Here is a 24,704-nt window from a genome sequence, read left to right on the forward strand (position 1 = left end):
CACTTTTTGACATTTTTTGCACTTTACCCCAGTGATTAGCCAAGGTCTTAATGTAGTGATCAGGACAGGCTGGTCTCCTTCTGTAGCTTTTCTACCCACCTTTGCCTTCCTTGAGACAGATGCACTGTGTCAGGCTGGGTGGTGGCCTTTAGAAAACAAAGATATTTTCTGCTGCTTCTATGCTACTGCTACCCATTTCATAGGATTTGCATTGCTTGTAGTCTGGGCTGATATTTTAATAACCATTAAGAAACCTCAATGACCTTTTAATTGTCTGCATTATCCTTTGTGTATAAACCTGACATTTTGAAAGAACAAAAGAATACAGTCCTGGGCCTGTAAACAAGGGTGTTTTTTTTATAATTGTGCCATCTGCTTTCACTGCTGCTGTCACCATTTTAGTGATGTGGAGGTAATAGACTGATTTTTTTTTTGCATCATCTGTAAAGAGAAAAGCCTTTCCTCATTGTTCATCTTACCCTACTCATTTTGATTTGTCTTTGCATCTTAAGCATCCCTTTTCTCCTTTCTCTGACAATTATATTAAGTATCATTTCAATTCCAGGCTTGCCCGTTATTGACAGTTGACTAAAGACTAAAATACTTCAAGGACTTCAAGGGAAAACAAAAGGAGCTGTTCAGGAAGACAGTATCTGAGCCATCTATATCTCTCAGTCTTTGTGTTAGAGCTATTTTAATTTATTGGCTTCTCAGGGATAATTTCTGAAATATAATCAGGCCCCTGACATTCATTTAAACATCATCCATGTGTGTTCATAACACAGTTCAATTTATTTGTGTCCTTTTTTATTTAGGGACTATTTACTGGAAATTGTTTATGGACATAAGGGAAAATTGAAAAACAACACTGACCTATAATTGTTTGCTTGACTTTATTGAATTATGCCTGTGAAGTGCATGTAAAAATGCAACTGAAAAAAGCTGTATCTGCTTTAAGAATTTGACTCAATAGTGGATTTTCTCCTTTGCTTTTGTAAAAGTTATTTGGTCGAAACCTGCTACATATTTTAGAGAGGTGAATTGCAAGAGGCATTGATGTGGTGAATATTTTTCACTTCAGCTGCTGTTTCTGATTTGTTTTTTGCATTTTAAAATTGCATTCCTTTTAGGAAAATCACCACATGAAGGTGCACAAAGTGCAAGAACTAGATCAAAATACATAATATGTAAATACCTGTATTACATTGACACTTCCCCACAGCTAATTTTAGTGTTTTTTAGGAGGAACTGAATGGGATCATTTAACAGACACAGTTCTACCTGATGTAAACAAGCACATAAGACTTCTCCCCAGTATGGGAAGATTCTCTGAAAAGATTCTGGACTTCTGTATTGCTAAGCAGCAATTCATCCTAAGAGTTTCTTACCTTTCACAGTTGGGTCCTGCATAGTTTTCCTTGCAGACACAACGCACGGTTCCACTTTTTCTGTAACAGGAGACTGCAAAGCTGGAATTTCATTAGGATCAATAGTTAGAATACCAGGCAATGACAGACACTTGGGAATGTTTCTTTGTTACAGTATGGACATTTGTCAATGTGAACTCTGGCTCTAGGTTGTTCATTGCTGAATGGGTGTTAAGCTCTATACATTATTTATATTATAACCCTTGTTTAGACTTTAAATTAGTTTAGGAAGAATTAATTAGTGTATAGAACTATGGAGGTATATAAATACAGATGCATTTATGGTTTATGTGTGAAAATTGTTGTCTTGCAATGGAGAGCAGAAACATCTGCAGGTTTTGATGCATACACTTTAGATATGGGACTTAAGACCCTTGACATACAATGTGTATGTCATGTGAACCTGATTGCTTCCTGTCTATTATCCCAAGGAGCAAAATATTGTTTGTGGAAGACACTGCAGTTCAAGAACTGAGATTCTGGAATGGGTGCAGCAGTTTCCTATGCAAATCCTACCGTTTTTCTCAAAATCCAGTCTGGAAGTTCCTAGTGGTGAAAACTGACCTCAGTAATGCTGTCCTCAATCAGAGTAACTGAGTTTACAGAAACTGAGGCTGCTTTACCATCTTTCCAAGTAAGCTGGAAAGATTCTATGGCCTCTTCTGAGACCAACACACTGAGTAGTGATGCTGACTGCAGTAATGATGACTACAGTAATACATGCTTGGGCTGTAATTTCTACTGCTGTGATTCTAAATCATGGATTCCTTTGTTTTCTTATGTTTTCAGGATTTAACAAATGTTTAAATAAATATGAGACCCAAGGAACAGCAGTAGCCAGATGTGGAACGTGCAAATTTTATATGCATTTCAAACACGGTGATGGACATGGCTTAAATACATTTACAGGAAAAAAAGAGATTCAGTCCTAAGATGTTTCCAGTTAGTTTGCAATATGTGTGAATAAATTTCTGCCAGCACTAGAATGCAACCAGAGTAGTGAGCAGCAGCAGTTTCCAGCTGCAGGCCCATGGTTGCTAAAACACATCTCCTCAGTCACACTGTGCTGGGCAGCTGTGGCTGGGTTGCATCCATTTCACACAGGACAAAAGACTCAGAGCAATGGGAAAGTGCCTGATCCATGCATTGCTCATTCCAGGAACCACCAGCATTGAAAGGTGACGAGAATTCCTGCATGATTTCAGTTCCTGACAGCATTTCTCAATTGGTTGGACAACCAGAGACAAAAAATCAGTTTGGATCTCTGCTGTCTCAAAACATTTGATACAACCAGAAAGAACATAAAATGAGATTCTTCTCACAGAATTTACAGATTAACTGCTGTGTGGCTTTTACAAGAACACGTTGAGAAAGTCATAATAGTTTGGCAGGCTTCCTCTTCTTTAACAAAGTCTAATTCCTTCACGTAGTTGCAAAAACCACATTGTGGATCTAAGTTATGAACTAAGACTGAAATCTTCCTCATGTTTTATATTTCTGGTGAACTTTTAGGGGGAAAAAAAAGGCTTTGTAAGTCCCTTGGGTTTGAAAAGAAGAAACATCTGCTAGGCTGTGGAGCAACCTCCATCCTCCTTTTTTGTTCCAAAGAGATGACATTACTTTTCATGTGTAATGTCCAAAAGTTACTCCAAAAGTTCCCAGGATAGAAGATGTATGAAGATAGTCTGTCACAAAATCTAGAGACACTGCTGAATTCCTGGAAGAAATGCCTATCTGGTGAGTCTGTCAGTTTACAGATTCAGCACTCTATTTCCAAAGTAAAATAGGGTACAAAACAATATCCTTTGGATCTTCTTTTTTAAAGCCATTTAATGCTTCTCTGCTTCTGGTAGAGTTATTATTTTGCCTTACTTTTTATATGTAGTAGGACTAATGAAGGAAAATTAAAAAAAAAAAAAAAAACAACCAAAAAACCTAGTAAAGAACATTTTTTCTTTGAATTTAGCTAACCTTTAGTAAAGCTTAATGTTGCTCAATTATTTTTTGCCTGTTCCAGCCCCAGCTGAAGACTATTTCTGTGGTCAGGTCTCTCTCATGCAAGAAGCTGAACAGGCAATTTCTGCACATTATTTAAATAGGGGTATGAGGCAATTTGAGATGGAATGTTCCTTAAATTGTTACCTTCAGGACTTTTCTGAGGGAAAACCAAGGAAGAGAAGCAGATTTTTACTGACATATTTTCAAAGGGGAGACAATGTTGTAGAACACAGAATATTCTGAGATGAAGAGACACCTGAGGTTCATCAAATCCAAGCTGTGTATTGCTGCTAATATTGAGGATTTGCATTCAGGTTTATTGCAACATTTGTTCCCCTTTCCCAATTCCATGCTGCTGAGTTTTGGGTTTGGGGTTTCCTTCTCCCTAGTGGAATAGGAGAGGTATAATGTCCCTAGCTAAGGGGCTTGTTAGAACTGGCAATGCTCCTTGGCCTCTTCTTCCATCTCCCAGAGCAGCAGCAGAGAAAAGCTGTAGCCCCAGTCCCTGCTGGTCCCAGTGCCCTGAGCCCTGCTGGACCATCCAACTCCCTGCTCTCAGGGAGCACCACTGTAGAGCCTTTGGGCTGCAGGATGAGGCAGGGTCTGGGTGAAGGCAGACCCAGCCACACTGTGGCTGCAGGGAGCACAGACCAAACCCTGCCTGACTGACCTTGATGGGTAGAGCCTGAGGCTCATGTGGTAGTGCAGGTACAGCTCAGGTTGTGGCTCAGAGAACAGCTTCTCACACCAAAGTGGCTGCTCTGTGCCCAAAAGATTACAAAAAACACTTTACCAATAAAAGAGCACTGCTATTGACTGTTGTATTTCTAGTTTTTCAGGCATTACAGCTGCTACCAAAACTGGAAGAAATAGTTTGCTTCATCTGTGAGCTTGCTCACTCCTAAGCCTTTCTACATGTGAGCAAAACAATGTTCTTCCACCTTCTCTGGAGGATTTTCTCTGTAATCCAGGCAAAGCTGAGGTTTTTCAACAAGAGCTGTTCTTCACCCCATGGCCCTTCTCACATGTCTGCAGCTCACTGCAAAAGCCAAGAAGGGATCTGTGGGAATTTAGCTGGAGTTGTTTTATTCCTTTGCCAGTTTGAGCCCCAAGAAGCAAAATGGAGCTCATCCCACCTTAAGGTTGTGTGAGTAATCCTATAGCAACAGCAAACAAATACAGTAAGGATGAAATTCCCTTCACTGTGAAGTCCTGCTGAAAGCAGAATGGGAAACAACACAAGATGAATAACTAGCTCCCTGAAAAACAGCATCAGCCTGTTGGCAACTATTTACTAGCATCTCTCTGTGGTGGGATTTGCATAGATAGCTCTCTCCCAGAGCATGAATCTGAGCAAGAGGAAGTTTATAATTTCTTTCAGCTGCATTACTCACATGCCACTAATTGTTTCTAATGGCTGGTTGTGGCTTGTAGTTTTGTGGGTTTTTTTTTCCTTTTTTGTGTTTTTTTTTTCCTGAAGGCATAAAGCGTACAACATCTGGAGTTCTTTGCCTTGGTCTTGGTTTTCTGTCAGGCTCCCGAGTTTCTTACCAAAAGTAGCTGGGCATCAGCTGAAGGGGCACTGTACCTGTCACAGGATGCTCCAGCACTTTCCTTTCAACTGTTACTGTGCTAACCAGATCCAGCTGCTGCAGATTCAGGGGACTACAAAGTCATGGGTTTTTTTTGTGTTTGGTTTTACCCCTGTAAAGGTGACATGGATGGAACTTGCTGTCTTTTTTTTCTTTTTTTTTTCTGCCTGTCTCAGCCAACTTTCTTGAGAACTGTTCTTTAGGGGATTTAAAAAAGCAACCAGAGAAGTGAATAATCTATGTGTCAGGGTGAACTTGAACTAGCTCATTCTCCTTCCTCTTGGTAAGAATCAGTATGAGCATTTAGAGACATTTTACACCTTGTAAATGAAATGCTGTTTCCTGTGGTTATAAACACGAGCAGCTGGTATCCCTCTTCTTTTCCCCTGTGCTTGCCAAGGGCAGCAACCTTTGTCTCCTGCGTTCAGGAAGGGATGCTGACCCCACCTCGGAAAGGGCCAGCCCAAAGGAGAGAGCAGCAGACTCTTTACATACTTGGCCAGGGCTGGCAGGGGGCAGGGGCAGGGCTGGCAGAAGGTGGGCACTCCACTGACAGCATCTCCGATGAATCCATCTGGACACTGCTCGCAGTGCTGGCCTGTGGTGTTTCTCTGGCAGTCCTGCAGTGGAAACAGACAGAAGGGTGAAAGATAAATGGAGGGGCTGCCTAATTCAGAAAGAGACCACTTGGCTGAAGACATGGCCAAGCAGAAGAGTGGCTGATGCCAGACCTTGACCTTTAAAGGTGTTGACAGATTCAGGAAAACAAGCTGACGCAGCTGCAAATAAAAATACTATAAATTATTACAATGACCAACAGCAAGGGTTGACAAAATGCAGCACAGGACAAGACATATAAGGTTGCCAGGTGTTGCAGCAGAACTGTCAGAGCTATTCAGGTGTAGCTGCCAGCCCTGTTTTGAACTACATGTGCCAGAAGGAAAAAAATCCCTTGTAATGACTCCAAAATTATTTTAAAAAAAGGTATCTTGTGGTAAATGCTGTCAACAGACTTGAGCCAAGACAGGTTTCAGCAAGACTGCTTCTGGGACTTAATGACTGGAAAAGAGCATTGGGAACTGTCTCACCAGGCTACTTTAGAAGAGTAGGAAGGATGCAGGAAGGGTTTACATTATTGCAATTGTGCATGGAGTTTTGCAGTGTCCCTGAATCAGAACTCTCCAGTTACAGTGCTTTCTGTGGGCCCAGTACAGGTGTGAGCAGCTGTACCAGGCTTGAGACAGCAAGGAAGTAGATCCATGGCAGACATATGAGGAGAACTACTCTATCAGTGTGTATTTGTAGGTTTGGGCTAACTTCCTTGATTCTTTCCTCCTCTGAGCTAATTCCACAGATCATGGAAACTGAAGACTGACAGATATGATTTCCATCCCTGGGAAGATGATGGTGTCTATAATAAAGAAGAAGACCTCTGAGTACATGACTAACCATCAACTGAATAAGGAAACCCTGCTTCACTATCTGCTACATAATAGTGGAAATAAGCAAGGGTATGAAGGGGAACCAGAGGATGTAACTTATCTAGACTTCCACAAAAACCAGCTAAGTTGACAGGCTGCTTGAAAAAAAGTTTATTTTGCAAATTGAAAGCTGATAAAGGGTAGGAAATCAAGTGTAGGATATAACAGAAATTTTTCAGAGTGTGAAGAGTCACTATTTGGATCACTGAATCACTGGTGCTGGTATGAATTTTGTTCAGTATTCTCCAGTGTCTCACAGAGACAGAAAATGTAGGGCTGCTCAGGTGGGACAGAAAGGCAGGAGGGAGCGTTTGGATTATGTATAATACAAAAGTTTGTAAAAAAGCTGAATGCAATACAAGAGTTAACCCAAATTCTGCAGTACAATAGTTCACCCAAATTCTCCAATACAAGAACTGAGGGGCACTGGCTTGAAAAGGTATTTCCTTTAACAGAACATGGACTTCTGCTACTTGTTGCCAGGAGGCAAGAGTACTTGCAGGGACAAAAAGGGATTCCTTAGATGAATTAATGGGCACAAGATTTATAAATGGATATTCCAAGAACTCAGAAGGTGTGTACCCTGTGACATACTCTAATACAGCAGCTGTGGGTGATGGTGGAGTACAAAGCAGAGACTGCAGAAATGGGCCAGCCTGGGTTCTCTCCTAGCCTTGCCCTCTCACTGCCTCTGCTGGAGATTGTACATGGGCTGCAAGACATTCAGTCAAGCCCTGCATGGGACCTCTTGTGCTACCTGGCCCAGGAGCTAGGAACTGGCAGGGAAGCTGTGTGAGGGATTTCAGGAGTGCTCCAAATGAGAGGGAGCTCCCTAGCCTGGGGCAAGGGGCACCTTGGTGTCTCTGTGGCTGGAACAACTTCAACAGCGCTGGGGTGGGGTGGGTGAGCTCAGCCAACCAACTGTTCATCTGCAGCAGCCCCTGCACGTTTGGAAATCACTTTCTTCTCCAAACATGGTGTGTTCGTTGGAGGAAAGAGTATGAGGATAGAGGAATGTGATTAGGGAAGACATTTAATGAAAATAAATAGTCACGCTTCACTTGCACAGGCATTCCTAAATTAGTTTTGTATCCATGTGCTGTGACTTTGATTTAGTGGCAGAATTTTGTCCTGGCAACATTGATATTTTTGGTTTTGCTTGTGAAAACACATGTGACTTTTTTTAACCTGTATTTCTTACTTCAATTCCCCAATTAGGACTCATTATTTATAGGCTCAGATCTTTTTGATTCTAGAAGACTTTGCTGGTCTTGCTTGCCGCGTAGTTTATAGTCATAGAGAACCCATTGCCCAGAAATTATATTTTGTACAAGGCTATCATTTGGCCAGAGAACTCTACAGCAAGTAGAATGTGATGAGAAAAAGGAAAAAAAAGTCAATTGTTATTCCACAGATCTTTAAATAAATTATCCAGTAGTAGTTTTAGAATTAAAGGTGCTTTTACTTAGTCATATTTGCTGTAAGGAATAAAATATTTAGTACATGGAAAACCAGAAGGTTATTTTAATTAAGCCTCTAAAATGAGAGAATACTATAAAGAAGTTTGAATAGGAGGAAGGGGAGGAGGAGGAAAAAAGTGCACTTAATCACAGGGCACACATGGTGAGAGCCAGAAGGTTAATGGAAGGGTAATACAGTTTTAAAAATATTTTGCATTTGTCATTACCCAATGAAAAAATGATGTCAATGTACCACCAGAGAGACAGGAGATCATGGGCACTGAGCACATGAGGTGCTTGAGCCATCCTGTGTCTGAAGCACTGGCAGAGGCCTCAGGTGTGTTTGATTGTAGCATTCACTGAGTTTGATCAATTCACTTCACCTTGTTTGTCCTCAGCTCTCCAAACAACACATGGGTATTAACAGAGTAAATCTGCCAGTGGTTTCCAAGCCTCAAACACCATTGCAATGAACAGAGCAGGACAGAGAATGTTGCTCCTCAAATCTGTACTTTCTCATCTAAACTGAAGTGAAAAAGGACTCTCTTATGCCAGATACCCCATTATCTGAGTGCACTTTTGCAGTTTTTCTCTGGTTAGTGATCATATAAAAATGACTTGATCTTATTTAGCAAGACATGACTTCTGTGGGTATTTAGAGCCATATTTTTACAGTGATAGAAAAGGTGTCCTAATATTTTATGTTCCATTATTTTGCATCTCCAATAAACTGCTGAGTGCATTAAGCCCAAGAGACCTATCTGAAGGCAGGGACAACTCCCTCCCTGGAGCTCATGGGTGATTCTCAGCATTGGGTGACACTGGCATGGTAGCTTGAGAAAAGTGTTTTGCTTCTCCATGGACCATTTTGAGTGGATGACCATTAGCAGCCTGGCCTCTAAAGGCTTCTGTATGAGTCTACTGCATGTACACATTTATCCATCAGTACATCTGCAGCTTGTCTGGTCTTCTCAGAAGATACATTTTTGCAGAAATAATAAAGAAAATTTTGTTGATTATCTTCAAGAAATTGTTCTAGGACAAGTTTCCCAGCACAAGACAAGCATGTTTGTGTAAATTCATGTAACTGGAAAACCAAGGCAAGAATCTGCCCCAACTTCATTTAGAAACCTGAACTAGCAAGAAAAGAGTTCATTCTGATGGTCTTCAAAGGTGCCAGCTTCATTAAATCTGCCATTTATGCAGTTTTAGAGAAAATATTTCATCTGAGAGATTACAAAGGGCGATTTAGGCAATCTGGACCTTCTCCATAGGAAATAGGTAGCCGATTGTTTTTCTCTGTATCCTCCAAAGTTGAAGAAAGACAGGACCTGCCACAGAGTAGTGCAGGGCACCTGTTAAGCACGTAATGCTGAATGGGTTGGAGATACTCCAGGGGCAACCAAAAGTTAATACTCAGCCCTGCCTCTTGTGAAGTTAGTACAGCACCATCCCCTCACCCCCCAAACCACAAATAAAACCCCCCAAAATAACAGGGTCTTAAATTTTGTCTGTGAAATTGGAAAGGTTCCTCAAGCCTTGACAATATAATTACTTTGAAAATGAAAACAGTTATTTTTGCAATGTATCAGGAATAGTTGGTCTATTTACCTTTTTTCTCCCTTATTACTTGTCCTTCTGAGAGACAGTCTTTTAACAACTGTTAATGCAGAAGATTGCACAAGGATAAATAAATTATATAGGTAAAGAGATGCAGGTGGCTTACATGGCTGTGCAGTCAGTGTTGGAGGTAGATTTAGACTTCTCATATCTGAGGTTACAGAACTGCATAGCACTACTGATTCCAGCACACCAGAATTTTTTATATCCAAAAATAATAATAATAAAAAACAGAGTGCATCATAATGACTTGAAAGCCAAGAGTTGCACATGTTTTATCTTTTCCATCTATAAGGTTTAGGGTTTCAAGCTTTTTTTCTCCAGCCATTGTGAGTGAGATGCAGTGTTAGTTTTCAGAATTTCATATGGGAGAAGGAGATGAGGCACTTAGAGTAAACATAAAGTATTGTGCAATTTTTTACTAAAGTAAAGACACTTGTCTAAGTTTAAAAAAAAAAGAGAGAGAATAGCTGGAAAACTAATTTCCTGATATGGTTTGGTTCAAAATACCTCCTCTATGTCAAAGTTTTGATTTGTAGACCTTGCCCTGTATTGGTGAAGTGGGAGCTGATGCCTTGCCAAATGCACCTGGCCCACTACTTTCTCAGCCCATCACTTGTGGCAGCTAACTGTGACAAATGTGGCTGAGCAGGTGGGAGAGCAGCAGCTGCCCCTCCTTGCAGTCCTGTCCCAATTTCCTTCCTGCCTCTTACACTGGCTGTGCAGGAGTGGAACAAAATGCTCACACGTTGTGGGTCTCTGATGCATGTCTTCAACAGTAAACTGGGTAGGACTGCAAACACTAAGTTTAAACATGGCTAAGAGAGAGGGAAGTATCTATACCTGTGAAAATGTATTGAATGAGGTTTTTGACAATTACTGCATTGTAATACTGCCTTCTAGGTAGATTTTCAAATATATGTCACAAATGCTTTATAGGTGTCTGCAGCCCTTCTTTACAGAGAAAAGCAGTGAGCTATAAGCAGCAAGGCTCTTTGTGAAGGCAGAAGTACCTAATGAGCTGGGGAGTTTTGCTAGCTCCCTGCTGCCTTTTGCTCCTGCTTGATGGATGGTTGTAGACCCACTGGCAATTCTCCAAACCAGCCTTGGCAACCATGTGGAACATATTATCCTCTTGGGCAGGACTGCCAAATCTGTTCCAACCTTTCTACTCAGCTGTAAACCCAAACGCTTAAACACAAATCACTTACATGACAATATGCTCTATTGTAAAAAATTCCATAAATGGCTGGAAAGGATACCAGTGGATTTATCCTCTCCCCTGTTAGGATCATTTGGTCTTTCCTTTTCCACATTGGTCGTGTCTATTTATTTATTTACTTCCATATGAGTATTTGGATGCCTTATATATAGACCAATCAAATATATGGAAGTGAAATCATAACAAACCACTTAGAGATTTTTAGGGAGACAACAAGAAATTTACCTTCACCTTCTGCTGTAATGCTTTCTCCAGACTTACTTCTTCTGTTCTGTGTTTTAATGCATCAAGGAAGATCTAATCTCCATTAATAGTTGACATATCATGTAAGATGCTGATAACTTACTTTAACAAAAAAATTTGCCTGGATAAACAGCTTGGTATTTTTGAAGAACTTTCAACCTTTCCATATTGTTGTGTTCATTTGGAGTCATTGCCATAACATATTGCAGTCACTTCACTTGCTTACCTAGACTGTGCAACTAAATTTTTAAGTATGGTAAAGCCCTTTGAATTGTACTACTTGCACAATCTTATGCAAGTGTGACAGTTCATGCTTTAGAAAAGCTGTTTCACTTCCACATGCCACTCTTTTCAGAGGTGACCATCACAGCCCTCCAATGGTCAATCACTTGAAGACAACTCCCATATCTGAATTTTCAAATGTTGAACCCTCAGTGGAAGTGTTCTAAAGAAATGGGTCAGCTGTGGGTTGCTGATGGAGTGCAGTCTGGGGGATGGTGAAGGAGGTAAAACTTTCTCTTCATACCTTCCTACCTTACTAGCTGCAAAACATGATGGGCTTTATGCGTGGAAAGTGCACACCCCTGGGTCTGCAGACACCCACTTGGAGCTCTTGCAGTTTCACCCAGTTAACATCCCATATATGCATGTTTCCAAAATCAAAAGCTAGAGCCTAAAAAGAGACTTACTTCATTTTCTTCTCATAGCCAGGATTGAGAAAATTATGTTAGAAATCCAAAGTCCAAGATCAGCACAATGAATTGGTGTTTCTTCCTCTACTGGTGTTACATGTATCACCAGCAAGTGTCTTTGAAATGAAGCATTATTTGACATTTCTCTTCTAATATATCATTAATAGAGCTTATGTTGTGCTGGCTTATTCTTCTTCCAACGTTTGGGTGATTTTCTATCCTAACAAAATGTGCTGTGTATCTCTTCAGTTTTAGTCACAGGATCACGTGGCTGATTTCTGTACCAGTTTTATCTATGCAGGAAAGGCTCTGTCTGCAATAATTTCTTCTGTCTGGTTACCTAAGGAGATTGTTGATTCATTGATTGTGTCATTCAATAAGCTTTTAATGACTCATGGATTTGATTTGCACTCTATGAATAAACTGAGAAAAGTTTTAAAACAGGACCTCAAGATATATATGTCAGCAGAAATTAAAGATATGAGCACTCTACCTTAAGGCATCATTAAAAAGGTTTAATTTTATTTGATTTTGAATTCAGGGCATAGACCAATGAAAATTTCATTAATTTGTATGCTGTGGGAACTACATATGCCAAATTGATTTGAGAGATTTGCATAATATGATGGCCTCAGAGCATCATATGGGGCCTGACCCTTTCTTTTCATCCAATTTGAAGCAGAGTATTTCTTTCTTTTTCTACTGTCTTTTATTATTATATATTGTCCATTTATTCAGGTCTTACAGCTTAGTTATTACTTAGACTATAAAAACATATCTACCAACCAAACACAGTGCTATTGTTACTTTCATGTTATTCTTGCTTCCAGCATTGTTTGCAGAGTTAACTTTAAAAAGTGATGGCTTTTAAAAAATGTTTAAATCATTCCATTATGTTGATAAACATGCAAATATAGAAAACTTTAACTTTGGGGAAGATCAGTTCTTCCAAAGATCCGCTGCTAAAGATGATTTGTATCTATGGCTCAAGGTTAAGGTAAGATGCTATGGTGGAGAGTCCATAAGTGATAAAAACTTTAGCACATTGTTGCATCTTGGAAGCAGGGAGATAACAAGTTCATAATCATGGAAATAGAGGATGACAACAATAATAATGTGGGATAAATACAGATTAATATTTAACAGCTTATTGAAAACTAACTGAATGCAGAAAATCTTGTCTAAATATCAAGTGTGGTGGTTTCTACTGCAAGAATTATTGGAGTAGGTTGCCTAAAAGTTTGAGAATAGAGAGAATGGTGAACTCTCTATAGCGCATGGTCCTATCACTTCACAGGAATTCCCAGCTATAGAGATATTGACTCATTTCTGTCCCAGCAGGCTTTGGCCAGATCCTACATGTCCTTTTCCAGCTCTTAGGGAAGGCTAATTCAAGTTACATCTTTCCTCCTCTAAGCTTTTCTTCTCCCAGGCTTTCTCAGCCACATTTTGCTGTTTAACAATTTCATTAATCTTCCAAACTTCCCCGGAAATTTCCAAATCTTCAGGAAGGTCCTGTTACTGCAGTCCCCATGGGCATCTCTGGTTGTTTTATGCTATAAAACCTTTCCTCTACCTTTCACTTTTATTTCCCTTAAGCCTTTTCACAGTTTCTTTTTATTCAGAAGTAAATGACCTCATCTTAATGGCTTTTAAAATCCTTCCGATAAGTTATCAAAGGGCAATTGGAACTCCAGCAGTACAGTAGGGTTTAGCTTTTAGTTTTATTCCTTACTAGCTGGTTCCAAGAAAAGAAACACCAATCAGGAATACACATTTACTTTCAGATCATTTCTTCCTGATAATGTAAATTTTCTGTTTTTGTTTTTTTGTTTGTCTTGAACCATTTACTTCAGCCATATTTTTGTAGGAAACAGGTCTTCTGTTGTGTTTGCAACCTGAGGATATAATCACTTCCTCACTCATATATTCTGCTCTGGAAGCGTTCTGGTGACCAGAGTCATCTGAAGCAGACATTTGACAAGCTCTCTATCTTGCTCCCAAGTCTTCCATCAGAAGTTTCTCCTTGGTATCATTGTCATTTGACACTAAGGGGACAATGATCCCATGAGCCAAAATCCTTGTGCATGTGAAAGAGAATAGCTGGGAATGCCTGGTGGACTAAAACCACTTTTGAAAATTTAATATTAAAAACTAAGCCTATATGTGTTCTGCAGAAAGACAATTTTAAGCACATTACAATGGCCAAGCCATAGTAATTTTTCCTGTGCTGAACAGCTGCACTGTCTTCTTCCCACAGAAATAAAAGTGGTAGGAAATATGCCATGGACCTTGACTTGGTGTATTTGTATGACTGAACACTTGATAGTGGTTGCAACGATGTAAAGTATGTGAATATTATGAGTCCATTTTATGAAGAGATAAACTGAGGGCAAAGGTTTATGACTTGTCAAAAGTAACACATGGCAGAGCAAGAGGTTCTGGGCTCTACTCCTACTTTACAAGCCTTCAAAAAGTATACTAGTGCCTAGCTCTTGCTATGTGGTTTAAATACAGCATTAACTTCCAACTTTTTTGTAGTGTATTAGTGTCCTGATTGCCTGTTAGTAGTTAGGATTAATTTTACTGGGCTGAATTTTGCTCTGAAGCTACAAATGTTTGACTGCTATTACTAACACACAGCTTTCTGTATGGGGTGATTCTGAGTCAGATTGAACATATGGGAAATTGTAACAGTACCTTGGAATTCCACACTCTTCCCCTGGTGTATTGTTTCAGCCTTCTCATGTTGTTCCTTCACAGCAGGAGACTGCCATGCAGCTGAATTGCTATGGGTAACACATGTACATATACTCACAGGGGTCACTCACCACTGTAAATTGTTTATATTATGCACAGCACTGTATTCATAAAGGGGAGAAAGAAATGTGTTTGAATTTATACATTTTTTTTCTCCAGAGGTATACAAAACTCTTTCCATATTTCTGATGGACTAAAAATTTTCCACATGCTAGCTCTCACAAAAACTGCACGAGGGATGTGTTTTGAATCTGCAGAGATTATTTAAGTGATAATTAATTTTGGCCTGGATAATTCATTATTGCATTGATTTTGACCCTCATTATGATTCTTCTTCAGCAAAAAGCTCCAGTGGTACAGACATGGCTTTTGCAGTTTATTGAAACTGGGCATTGGTGTTAAAAGTCAGACAATCAGAGAACAGAGGAATTCCTTACCACACAGATTCCAGATCCATCAAGGCATCTGTTTGCATTACCATTACAGTTGCAAGGGGAGCATTTTCCTGAGCTGGTACGATAAAATCCTTCTTGGCATCCCTGCAATGAGAAAAAAAGTATTTCCTATGCATACATAGCTGGAGACTTAGGTTTGGTGAGAGGAGAGGAAAGCAAGACTACAGCCATCAGGTCTCCCCAGAACACCCTGTACAACCCCACCATAGCAGATCACACACATGCTGCTGAACTTGAGTCTGTTCTTTTAACTCTCTGTCCTGGTGCTTGCATTTTCCCCTTTTTGCCTTTTTGAGTGTTAAAGCTGTCAGCATTCCTGCCTGCATCCTGTCCCTGACAAGCTATGGGTGTGGAGCTGACAGATTCTTACTGCATGTTGTACTAGAGGATGAGTTAACCAGAAAGCATGATCCTTATTTGGTAAAGAAGGTGCATTTATAGGAAAGGAATAGCTTTTATAAGGAAAGAAAAGAAAAGAAAGCAAAAGAAAAGAGAAAAAAGAAAAGAAAAGAAAAGAAAAGAAAAGAAAAGAAAAGAAAAGAAAAGAAAAGAAAAGAAAAGAAAAGAAAAGAAAAGAAAAGAAAAGAAAAGAAAAGAGAAGAGAAGAGAAGAGAAGAGAAGAGAAAAGAAAAGAAAAGAAAAGAAAAGAAAAGAAAAGAAAAGAAAAGAAAAGAAAAGAAAAGAAAAAAGAAAAGAAAAGGAAAGAAAAGGAGAGAAGAGAGAAAAGCTTTAGAAAATTTACTTTGCTTCAAAGCTTTGATGAAATTTGGATGAATAACCTATGGGGAACAGAAACATACCTAAAAAGATCAATGCCCCTTTGAATAAATGTGTGGTTTTACCTGCTGTATATAAGTTAGCAATTTTGATAACTTACAAAAGCTTACCAAAATAAAGGAGAAATTGTAAATATCTGGATCACCTTCTTTTGAATAATAATTACAGCAATAATATAAGGAGTCAGAAACACAAAGCTATTAAGTTGCCCTTCAAAGACAGAAAAATAAAAGCAAATTGAAGAGGATAGTTTTTGTTGTGTAATGTGTAAGTTCTTGTTCTTTCAGTGAGGAACTTTTCCCTCATTATGCAAAGCTGTGAGATGTACACAGGCTGACCTCAGGACTGACCTCTGTTAATTCAGGTATCTTGTGTCATCCTGCTTACCCTGTCCAGTCTCTCTGTGTCACATGTATTCATGAATTTTTGGATCCTAAATATCTCACTCTTCTCTAAGTCTTGCAATATTGTTGCAGAGCTGATATGGAGACATTGGCATGCAATTTAGCCCTCCAAAAATTATTTTCCACACGAGTGATTTGCCAACAGTGATGTTCCTGCTATCACTTACAAACAACATCCCTGAGGTGGCTGTCAAGAGATTAAGGTATGCCAGACTTTCCTGAAATAATTTTTTGTGTTAGCTTCCATTCCCTAGTGTGGGTATGCCCTTCTTTCCAGCCAGACAAGCTGCTCGCTTAGAAAACAGTGTATCTTAGGAGATGACTAACAACAGGCTTTAAAAATGAGGTTAAGAAATGAATCATTAGTCCAATCTTATCCCAGAGAGCTCTGAGAAGTTGAGATGAACATAAATGGGAAACTCAGTTGCCTTTACCATTCTTGTGTCCAGAATTTTATCTGGTTTGTTTTGGAAACACTTTCTTTGATAATAGCTCCTAGGAGGCAAAGTCTTCAGACCACAGACTCTTTGGGACAGCATAAATGCTGTCTATTTGTACTGCTTGTTTCTTTCAGTTGTTTAGTCTTTGCACAGTGGTAGGACTGGCTCCCGCCAGACTAAAGATTGCAGCTGAATGATTACACCACACGCTGTGGAAGGGAGACAGTTAGTTTCTAAATTGAAAACAGATTCTTGTCCCAATGTCTGCCCTTGAAACATTTCTTTCTACCCATACAGATCCAAAGCTTGTTGTATTCTCTGATGCCTCAGAGCTGGTGGGTGGTCCTAGCTGTGTTCCTCTAGTGTCTACCCAAAAGCTTTCTTGGTTCTGCAGGTCTAAGCAGAACAATTTTTTACTTATGATAGTGAATATGGACAATGGAAATGTAGAAATGCTGGTAAAGAAGTCTATGAAAATCCTTGATTCAGCCGTAACAATAATCTCATTTATACTTCAGCTGATGGTATGCCTGCACTGCAGGCATGAGTGAGCTGCCATCAGGTCCACACACCCAGCAGTAAAAGTTAGTGCAGGTCAGTGCTACATGGTTGGTTTGAGCATAAGGGCAAGGGCTGCTCAGACTTTGCTAAGGTGCATTGGGAACCAATTTACCTCCTATTATTAGCAGACACACTTCTCAGTTCCTCAAGACATCTGCCTCCAGTCTCCAGTCTGGGTCCCTCTATTTTCATTGTCAGAGCCCCTCTACAAAATGAGATATGGGCAAGTCATCTGGGTATTTTTTTCATATCCTTTTCCCCCCTTCATGTTATTCAATTAATCACCAAACAATTTGGAAGGTCCCTATTTTAAAACAGTATTTAAACCATGGGTTGCATCCATGTAAACCAGAAATGAGGTATTGACAATCAATGTTATGAGGGACAAGGAATTGAAGGGGAAAATGGGATCCAGATTGTTTCCTTTGGGCTCTGAAGTTTTTTCAGGCATTCCCAATTATTCTGATATATTTTTGTTGCTCCTTGCCCTACTAGTGATAATGGAGTGATGGGTTGGTTGTTCCAGAGTTTGAGCCAACATCGTATTTATAAAAAGAAGTTGTCAGGGTGTTGAGCTAATTGAGGAATTCAAATTGCTGAATGTTCTGGGAGCACAAAATTATTGCACATGAAGCAGGAACAGGAGTGAAACAAAATGGAAATACCTTCCCTGCAAAATTATGTAGGCAATTGAGTGAGGAACATTTCCGTGCACTGTCTGAATGCTGAAGACAATTAGAAGGCCAAAATGTTAGATCTGCATTAGCAATTATGTCTCCACAATTATTAGATATTTTTTTCCCTGAGGGACAAAGTTTGTTCCAGTTCAAGTTGAAAAGCCAGTCAAATGTTGGCCTTGCTGATCCCCTGAAAATCTCTGCACCCGTGGGGCATTTATCCCCCCCCCCCTCCTGCCCTGCATCTGGATTTAATGATTACATTACTTAAAAACAAGAACCAGCTGCATGCTGAAAGTGCTGGGGAGCCTGTAGTAACTTTCTGCTTCTTGAGACCTTTCTACTGGTCTGGGTGCAGGATGAAACAGAAAATGGAAGACAATTCACATACACAGAGTGTGAATTTACTCCCATGTTATATTCAAGCAGTCCCAGAAATTTCATTGTAGCTTTTCTTGATCTGCACCTGCAAACTGAGGGCAGAACCAGATTCCCCATTCCTTCCCTGCTGCCGTCTCACAGGAGTGGGGCTGGGGTGGGTGTTTTCTGGGAACCTCCCTCTTCTGGTTTGCTTTCCCCAAAAAACAGTGTTGTGCTGCTAACACACACAGAGTGCTGTGTGGTCACATCTGCATTGGCCAGCTGAAGAAAGGCAGGGTGTGGTTTCAGGCCTTGATCTTGCTCCTTGACAGAGTGGGATTTCCCTCCCAGTGACCAGGCCCAGCTCAGGGCATGACATCTACTAGGATGCAGTTTTTATAAAACTACCCTTCTCTAGGCAAACATGGGGGTGTTCTAGCACATGGACACAGGCTGTGTTATCCTGTTTGACTAGGAGGTCCTAACACTGCTTTTTTCAGAACTTCAGATGCAGCCATTGACTCTCTTGTCTAATGGTATGAAAACATGGCACATATCTTTAGTAAGTACTGGAACTTGTGACTTGGGAATATATTATACTATTTTCAATCCTGGACCAGGAATCCCGTCACATCTGGTGCAAAACAAACCCAGAAGAAAAGGATGGTGCTGTCATCCCCCAGGACCATTTGTAAAAGAGGAACAGCTGGTGCACGTGGGGAGCTGAATCTGAGGGACAGAACTCAAAGTAGTAACCATGGCGCATCAGCTGCCAAGTCACTGCTAAGTTTAGAGACAGTAGAGCCTTGTTTGTAGCTCCCAGCAATGTTATGGTCTTTGCTGCCAGACAGAGTTCAAAGGTGTGCTTCCTTTCCAGGTAAAGGTGTGATTCCTTCCAGGTCTGAGAAGGATCCTCAGGGAGCTACATGGATGTTCAGGTATGAGGGAATGGTCAAACATTATGGTATTAGTTAGTAGAGTCTCACTACTAGAAAGAAAGGTCTGTTCAGGATAGTATAAGTGAACACAATCTGGGCACAGCTGAGCCTGATGGACTCACAGGCTAGTGATGAAATGAGAATTAACTTAATTAACATAATATCCCAGATCTATCTCCAAAAATACAAAGAAATTCTATCCTGTGGCAAACACTGTATATTGTGTAGAAGAGTGATTTTTGATGGCAAGAAGAAAAAAAATGCATATTTTATTATTTTCTGGCACCCTCTGCATATTACTTACCAAGAGGTTAGATGACTAGCATAATTTATGATATACTATTCAAGACTTAGAAACTGTTCCTGATCCTATTCTTTTAGCCACAGTGAAAGAGAATATAACTGGTTCTCATTACCTGTCATCTGGCCAAGTGCATACACAGCTATCTCTGGTAAAGCTGACATACATGGTTAGTTTACCTGCTTTATCTTGACAAAATTTGCCATACAGTTTAATTTTGAAAATGTATTTGTGCATTTCAGTTTTCATTTTTCTGCAGTCTGATCTCTTTTAAAGGTGGTAAAAATATTGTCAAAAGACAAGAACCTAGGGAAGTCATAGTTTGAGGAGTGTGAAATCTGGCCTGAGAGGCTATCTCTCAAAACATTTATGGAGAACTGTGACAAATATTGTGAATTATTTGTATAATAATGTTTATCACCTGACATAGATTGATTAGCAATTTTGGAACTGTAGGGCCCTTAGAAGTCCTCATTGTCTCCTATGAAAAAATGAAAGAAAAAAAAAGAAGAAAACAAACTCTACTTGAATATTATGAAGCTTTGCTTCAGAACATGGGGAAAATAGTAAAAATGTTGTTCCTCTGAAATAATAGGCTTCATATCAGCCATAGATACCTGAAAAAGTAGGCCACATGGATAATTAAAGTCCACATTTTCAACTCATTGATGAAAACAATCAGACAAATTGAGTGGAGCAATGTCCCTTCTTGGCAGCTTCACATCAATGTGTGATGTTTGTCCATCTGGAAGGAACAATTTAGACAAACAGAGGTTTGGGACTCAAAGTTACATCAAGAGTCTGAAACTCTACATCTTTTACCATACAGAGATGAGTGGATAGTCTAAACCACCTCCATCCATTTTAAAGTCTTTGTGTCTAAAGAAGAGACCAGTCTGCTGGAAGTGCATGGCATTACCATGGAAACATCAGCCCTCTGCTTCTTGAGGACATTCCCAAACCCCAGCATGCTTGCTTTTGTTTATTTGCCTTTATGAGCAGTATTTGAAATTGGCAGCTACAGTTCTGAGGCCTTTTTGAAGATTGTTTGCTTAGGCTAACTTCAGATAAATAGCCTGCTGCCCTTCCTAAAAATAGAGATGTTTTCCTGCTTGAATATCTCCCAGTACTTTCATTTATGTAATTGTTTATTAGAAATAAGAACATTAGAGAAACAAGCCTGAGAAAAGCAGTCCTCTACTGTATATTTGATGTTATTTCAGTTTCTCTGGCTTCCTCAGAACAGGTAGGACTCTTTTCCAAAGAGATTGCTGGCTTTGATCAATTATAATAGGAACTTCACTTTCAACCCCCAGCCAAGAGCTCACGGAAATCTTGCCAAACACTCAGCATTCAGCAGGTGTCACCCAGCGTGTCTGTGAGCCCTGAAGGCAGTCCCAGGCTGCAGCCAGAGTGTCCTAGGTGCAGCTCTGAGCTGACACAGAGCTGTGGCTGTGCTGGTGTCAGGGCAGGCTGGCCTTGGCAGCTGTATGCCTGTGCAGCAGCACCAAACCACAGCAAACTGGGAGCCATCCATTGGAGACTTCCACAGGGCATGCCATGTGGCCAGAAGCCAGCTGGACACCCACTGCATATTCATGGTTTGATTTCTTGTGTACAGAAATGCATCTCAATCAGGTCAGCTGTGCCTGCTGCTCTCTCCTGACCCTGCAGAGGCATGTGGAGGGTCAATCATGTGTAGGTGCCAGCTCTGTACACAGAGTCCATGAGAGGAAACCTATTGCACGTGCCAGATGTGCTCTACCTTGTAGAAGTGTCCAGCCTGCAACAGATGTGCAGATCTGCCCTAACTGCTGGGACCTGTGCTCTTGAAGTGCAAAATCTCCTTAGAGATAGTTCCACAAGTCAGTATGTTCAGGTAGAGAAAGTGGATGGATATTAAGGAAATCTTGATGTCTGATAGGCACAACCAATCCTCTCTCTAAGTGCAGGAAAGATCTAGCCTAGAAAGAATGACCCTGTTCTAAGGACATGTTCTGGTTCCTTCCAAAAGGCACACTAAAAATACTGCTTTGCCAAATTGGGATGTAAATAAACAAAGTCTTTGAATCCATGGACATCCTGTCTTAAAAGCACTCTGGGCAGGCACAAAATCTATGGCTTATCATGCTTGGAAATTATTAACTGCAAAACGGTCTTCTTTACCTTGGACAGATATACAAATATACTTCTGGTATTTCATTCATCAAAAGGTACTGAGGACAGCAATGTGACTTTTACATCTGGTTTTCAGCTTGGGACATAAACGACTTCCAGTGAATTTAAACATGGATTTTTAAAATCCAGTCTTCCAGTTGTAGACTGATGGTCATTTTACCACTTCTTGCTCCCTGGGAGCAAACTAACAGACATTTCAAATTCCTGAGGTCAAAGACTTGTTATTCATAAGCATAGACACAAAGATTCACTTCTTCTTCAGCCTGCTGGGAAACTTTATGCAAACAAAAAGAGCTGTGATAAGACTGCATCCCACTCTCCTGACCCTCCTGCCTTTGGTGACCTGCAGGAGAAACCTCTCTCCATTTGTTGCCAAAATATAAAATCCAGCAGATGAACATAAAGCACTTTCTGCAACTCCAGCTTGGTGCCAGTCTCTACTGGTGTGCAGCACACTTAGGAACCCTGGGCTCTCCTGGGGTCTTTGCCGTCTTACACAGCCAACATGCACATCATTGACCATAGAAAAGGTGCTTAACTGCTGGAGGTTAAATTTTGGGTTGAGAATTCAGTATGTGTAGTTTTTAGGAGTATCTTTTCACTGCATGGGGTTTCAGAAGCATGTAGGTACAAGGGAATGGATAAGGGTTAAGTGGGGGAAAAGAATACACCTATATTTGCTTTGCAGGGCCCTGCTGCTGGCTGAGACGTTTTTTGCCCTGGTCCCAGAGAACTGGATGGACTTACATATTCACTAGAAAACAAATGAACTGCACTTGCTGCATAGGGCCAGCAGACAGGAAAACCTTCACTGGTTTCTCCCATTTCTGAATGTGTTGGCAGCTGCTCTGAGCCCATCAGAGATTGAGTTTGTCAGACTTATAAGGAGTTTATAAATTAATGTGCTCTGGTGCTCTTCACACCTAGACGTTTCCACATTTTTAGATTAGGATTTCACTGGTACCAGCTCACCAGTTTTTGCTGAAAATGCTTTGGGACAAAATATTGACAATAGCTGAGAAACACTGGTAAGAATATTTTGGGATTTATTTAAGTTTAAACTATGCTTTTATGTGTGCCCAGGAGACAGTACATATTTTAGAGGTACAGGTATATATTTGAGCAATGTGCACCAGCAGGTAATCTCTCCTTCTAATTTGGCTTAGTTAATCATCAAAGTCTGACTTGCCACATTTCTTAACTAGGAGGTAACAAATCACTGAACCCAGCACCAGATGTTGTTAGATGCCTCTGTGTAGTTTCTGATTTCTGTTTTCCAAAGGAGTAGGCCCACCACAGATAATGGTATGAAAACAGTGCTCATAATATTATTTTCTGTTTTGAATATTATTTGGTACTACTCCTCTTCTTCAGAGTTTTTATCCTCATCAGTTTGACACATGAAAACTAGACTGTTCAGAAGATTATCAGCAAAGTACAATCAAAAAAATGCAAAGAAAAACTACATTTTTTTCACATATTACCTGCTAACAGAAGCTTGAGAGGGTGGTCTTTGCCTCTCAACAGTGAAATGGTTGAGATAACAGATGGCTGTATTGAAACACTTTGATTTTTATTGATCCTCCAACAATGCCAACCATGGCAGGGGGCTTAAACATGATGTTTAAGGTTCCTTCCAACTCTTAACATTTCATAACTGTATGATCTGAGGGATCCTGAAGTGTATGACTCAGGATAGAATTTATCTAATTAAATTTTCTCTGCTTTGTTTTGCTCTGTTTTCTTTGAGACACAAGGGAGATAGTATTTCTAAAAGATGTCCTTGACCTCTTTATATACAAGTACTTGATGAGAGTTGAGGTATTGTCTTGACAGTCATTCATACTGCTGCCACATTTTTACAACACTAGCTATGAAGATTGCAAATAATCGTTTCAATAATTTCTTCTAGACGCTGTTTACCCAAAATTTGTATGGAGAAAGAATACTCCTATGGATAGATATTTGTGCAGTTACAATTTCCTCAAAAGCACAGTGAGTTCTTGTAGCAATGAGGGGTTTGCTGCAGAGAGTATGCTCTGCTAAGTCTGTTTGCATGTTGTGAGGCATTGATCAAATCCATGGCTTCTCAGTTTGTATTTATAGCTCTCCCTAGCTTTTATTTATAGGTTACCTTCTAGTCTTGTCTATATTATATGTCTCTCTTGCTGGCAACGAGGCTTGAATGTCATTTAAACAGTCTTACAGTAAATGCCAACCAGATGAGATGTTTGTTCATTGGCCCTTCTTGGGGGAGGCCTCAGTGCTTCTCCTGGGCTGTATCTATTAATGGAGCAACTGAACATTACACTCAGGGATCTCCACCTGCCCCCACAGAACAACAGAACAGCCTTTCTGTTGTTGCCTTGTTCATGCTTGTGTCCTCCCTGTTCTGCTTTCCATTTGTCCTCCTGTTCCTCCTATCTTTGCTATCCCTGCCTATCCCTGCTCTGGGTCCCTCCCTCTAATCTACAAACACCTCCACAGCAATAGTTTCATTATACTGTTTGAAATTAACATAACAAAAATATTCCTTCTCACTGAACTCTGAGGAAACTCATCATCTTGTTTCCATGCACGAGCTGCTCTCTGTCTAATTATGTTCATAAGAATACTGGGACTCAAGAAAATACACTCTTCTGCTCACACCTTGTGTGAGGATGAACATTACTCTTTCATGCAGTTCCTTGATCAGTAAAATGGAATAATGACCACAGCCACTCAGAATCACAGAATAGCTGAGGCTGGAAGGGATCTCTGGAGGCTGACTGGTCCAGTCCTAGAGCAGATTATCTGGGACTGTATCCAGATGTGTCCAGTGTAATCCATGGCAGAGCACACAATGTAATCCCAGTGTCCCAGATGTACCCAGCAGTGACACTCCTAAACTACTTCATGTCTTTTAAGAGAACTAGTCAGAACCACCAGGAATACCAAACATCCCCATGTGGCCAGGCATTGCTGGTAGTTGTGTTTTGTGTGTTCCAGATGCCTGCAGTGGGTATAAAGCTGTTTCTGGACCCAAAACTTTTCTAAATGCAGTGCTGAAAGAATGTTTTTGGCTTTCAGCTAAACAGCTATAGTTTGAAGACATTTTGGTATGTGCAGGGCACTACTT

At 40.2% G+C, this 24,704-nt stretch overlaps 1 protein-coding gene across 4 annotated transcripts in view; it reads right to left on the reverse strand.

The window, feature by feature from the left end:
* Positions 1-24,704, reverse strand: part of LAMA4 (laminin subunit alpha 4) — a 96,741-nt gene that overhangs the window by 60,012 nt on the left and 12,025 nt on the right. For 2 of the 4 annotated variants that reach the window (XM_079328497.1, XM_079328496.1), the window contains exons 2-4: positions 14,933-15,034; positions 5,513-5,637; positions 1,389-1,469 (exon numbers count right to left, since the gene is read on the reverse strand). In XM_079328497.1, the coding sequence (XP_079184623.1) occupies positions 1,389-1,469; positions 5,513-5,637; positions 14,933-15,034 (308 nt within the window). Of the gene's footprint in view, positions 1-1,388; positions 1,470-5,464; positions 5,638-14,932; positions 15,035-24,704 lie in introns of all 4 variants that reach the window. The other 2 variants (XM_079328495.1, XM_079328494.1) reach the window with 1 other exon arrangement.

This window comes from Erithacus rubecula (assembly GCF_903797595.1).
Source record: "Erithacus rubecula genome assembly, chromosome: 2".
Classification (NCBI taxonomy): domain Eukaryota; kingdom Metazoa; phylum Chordata; class Aves; order Passeriformes; family Muscicapidae; genus Erithacus; species Erithacus rubecula.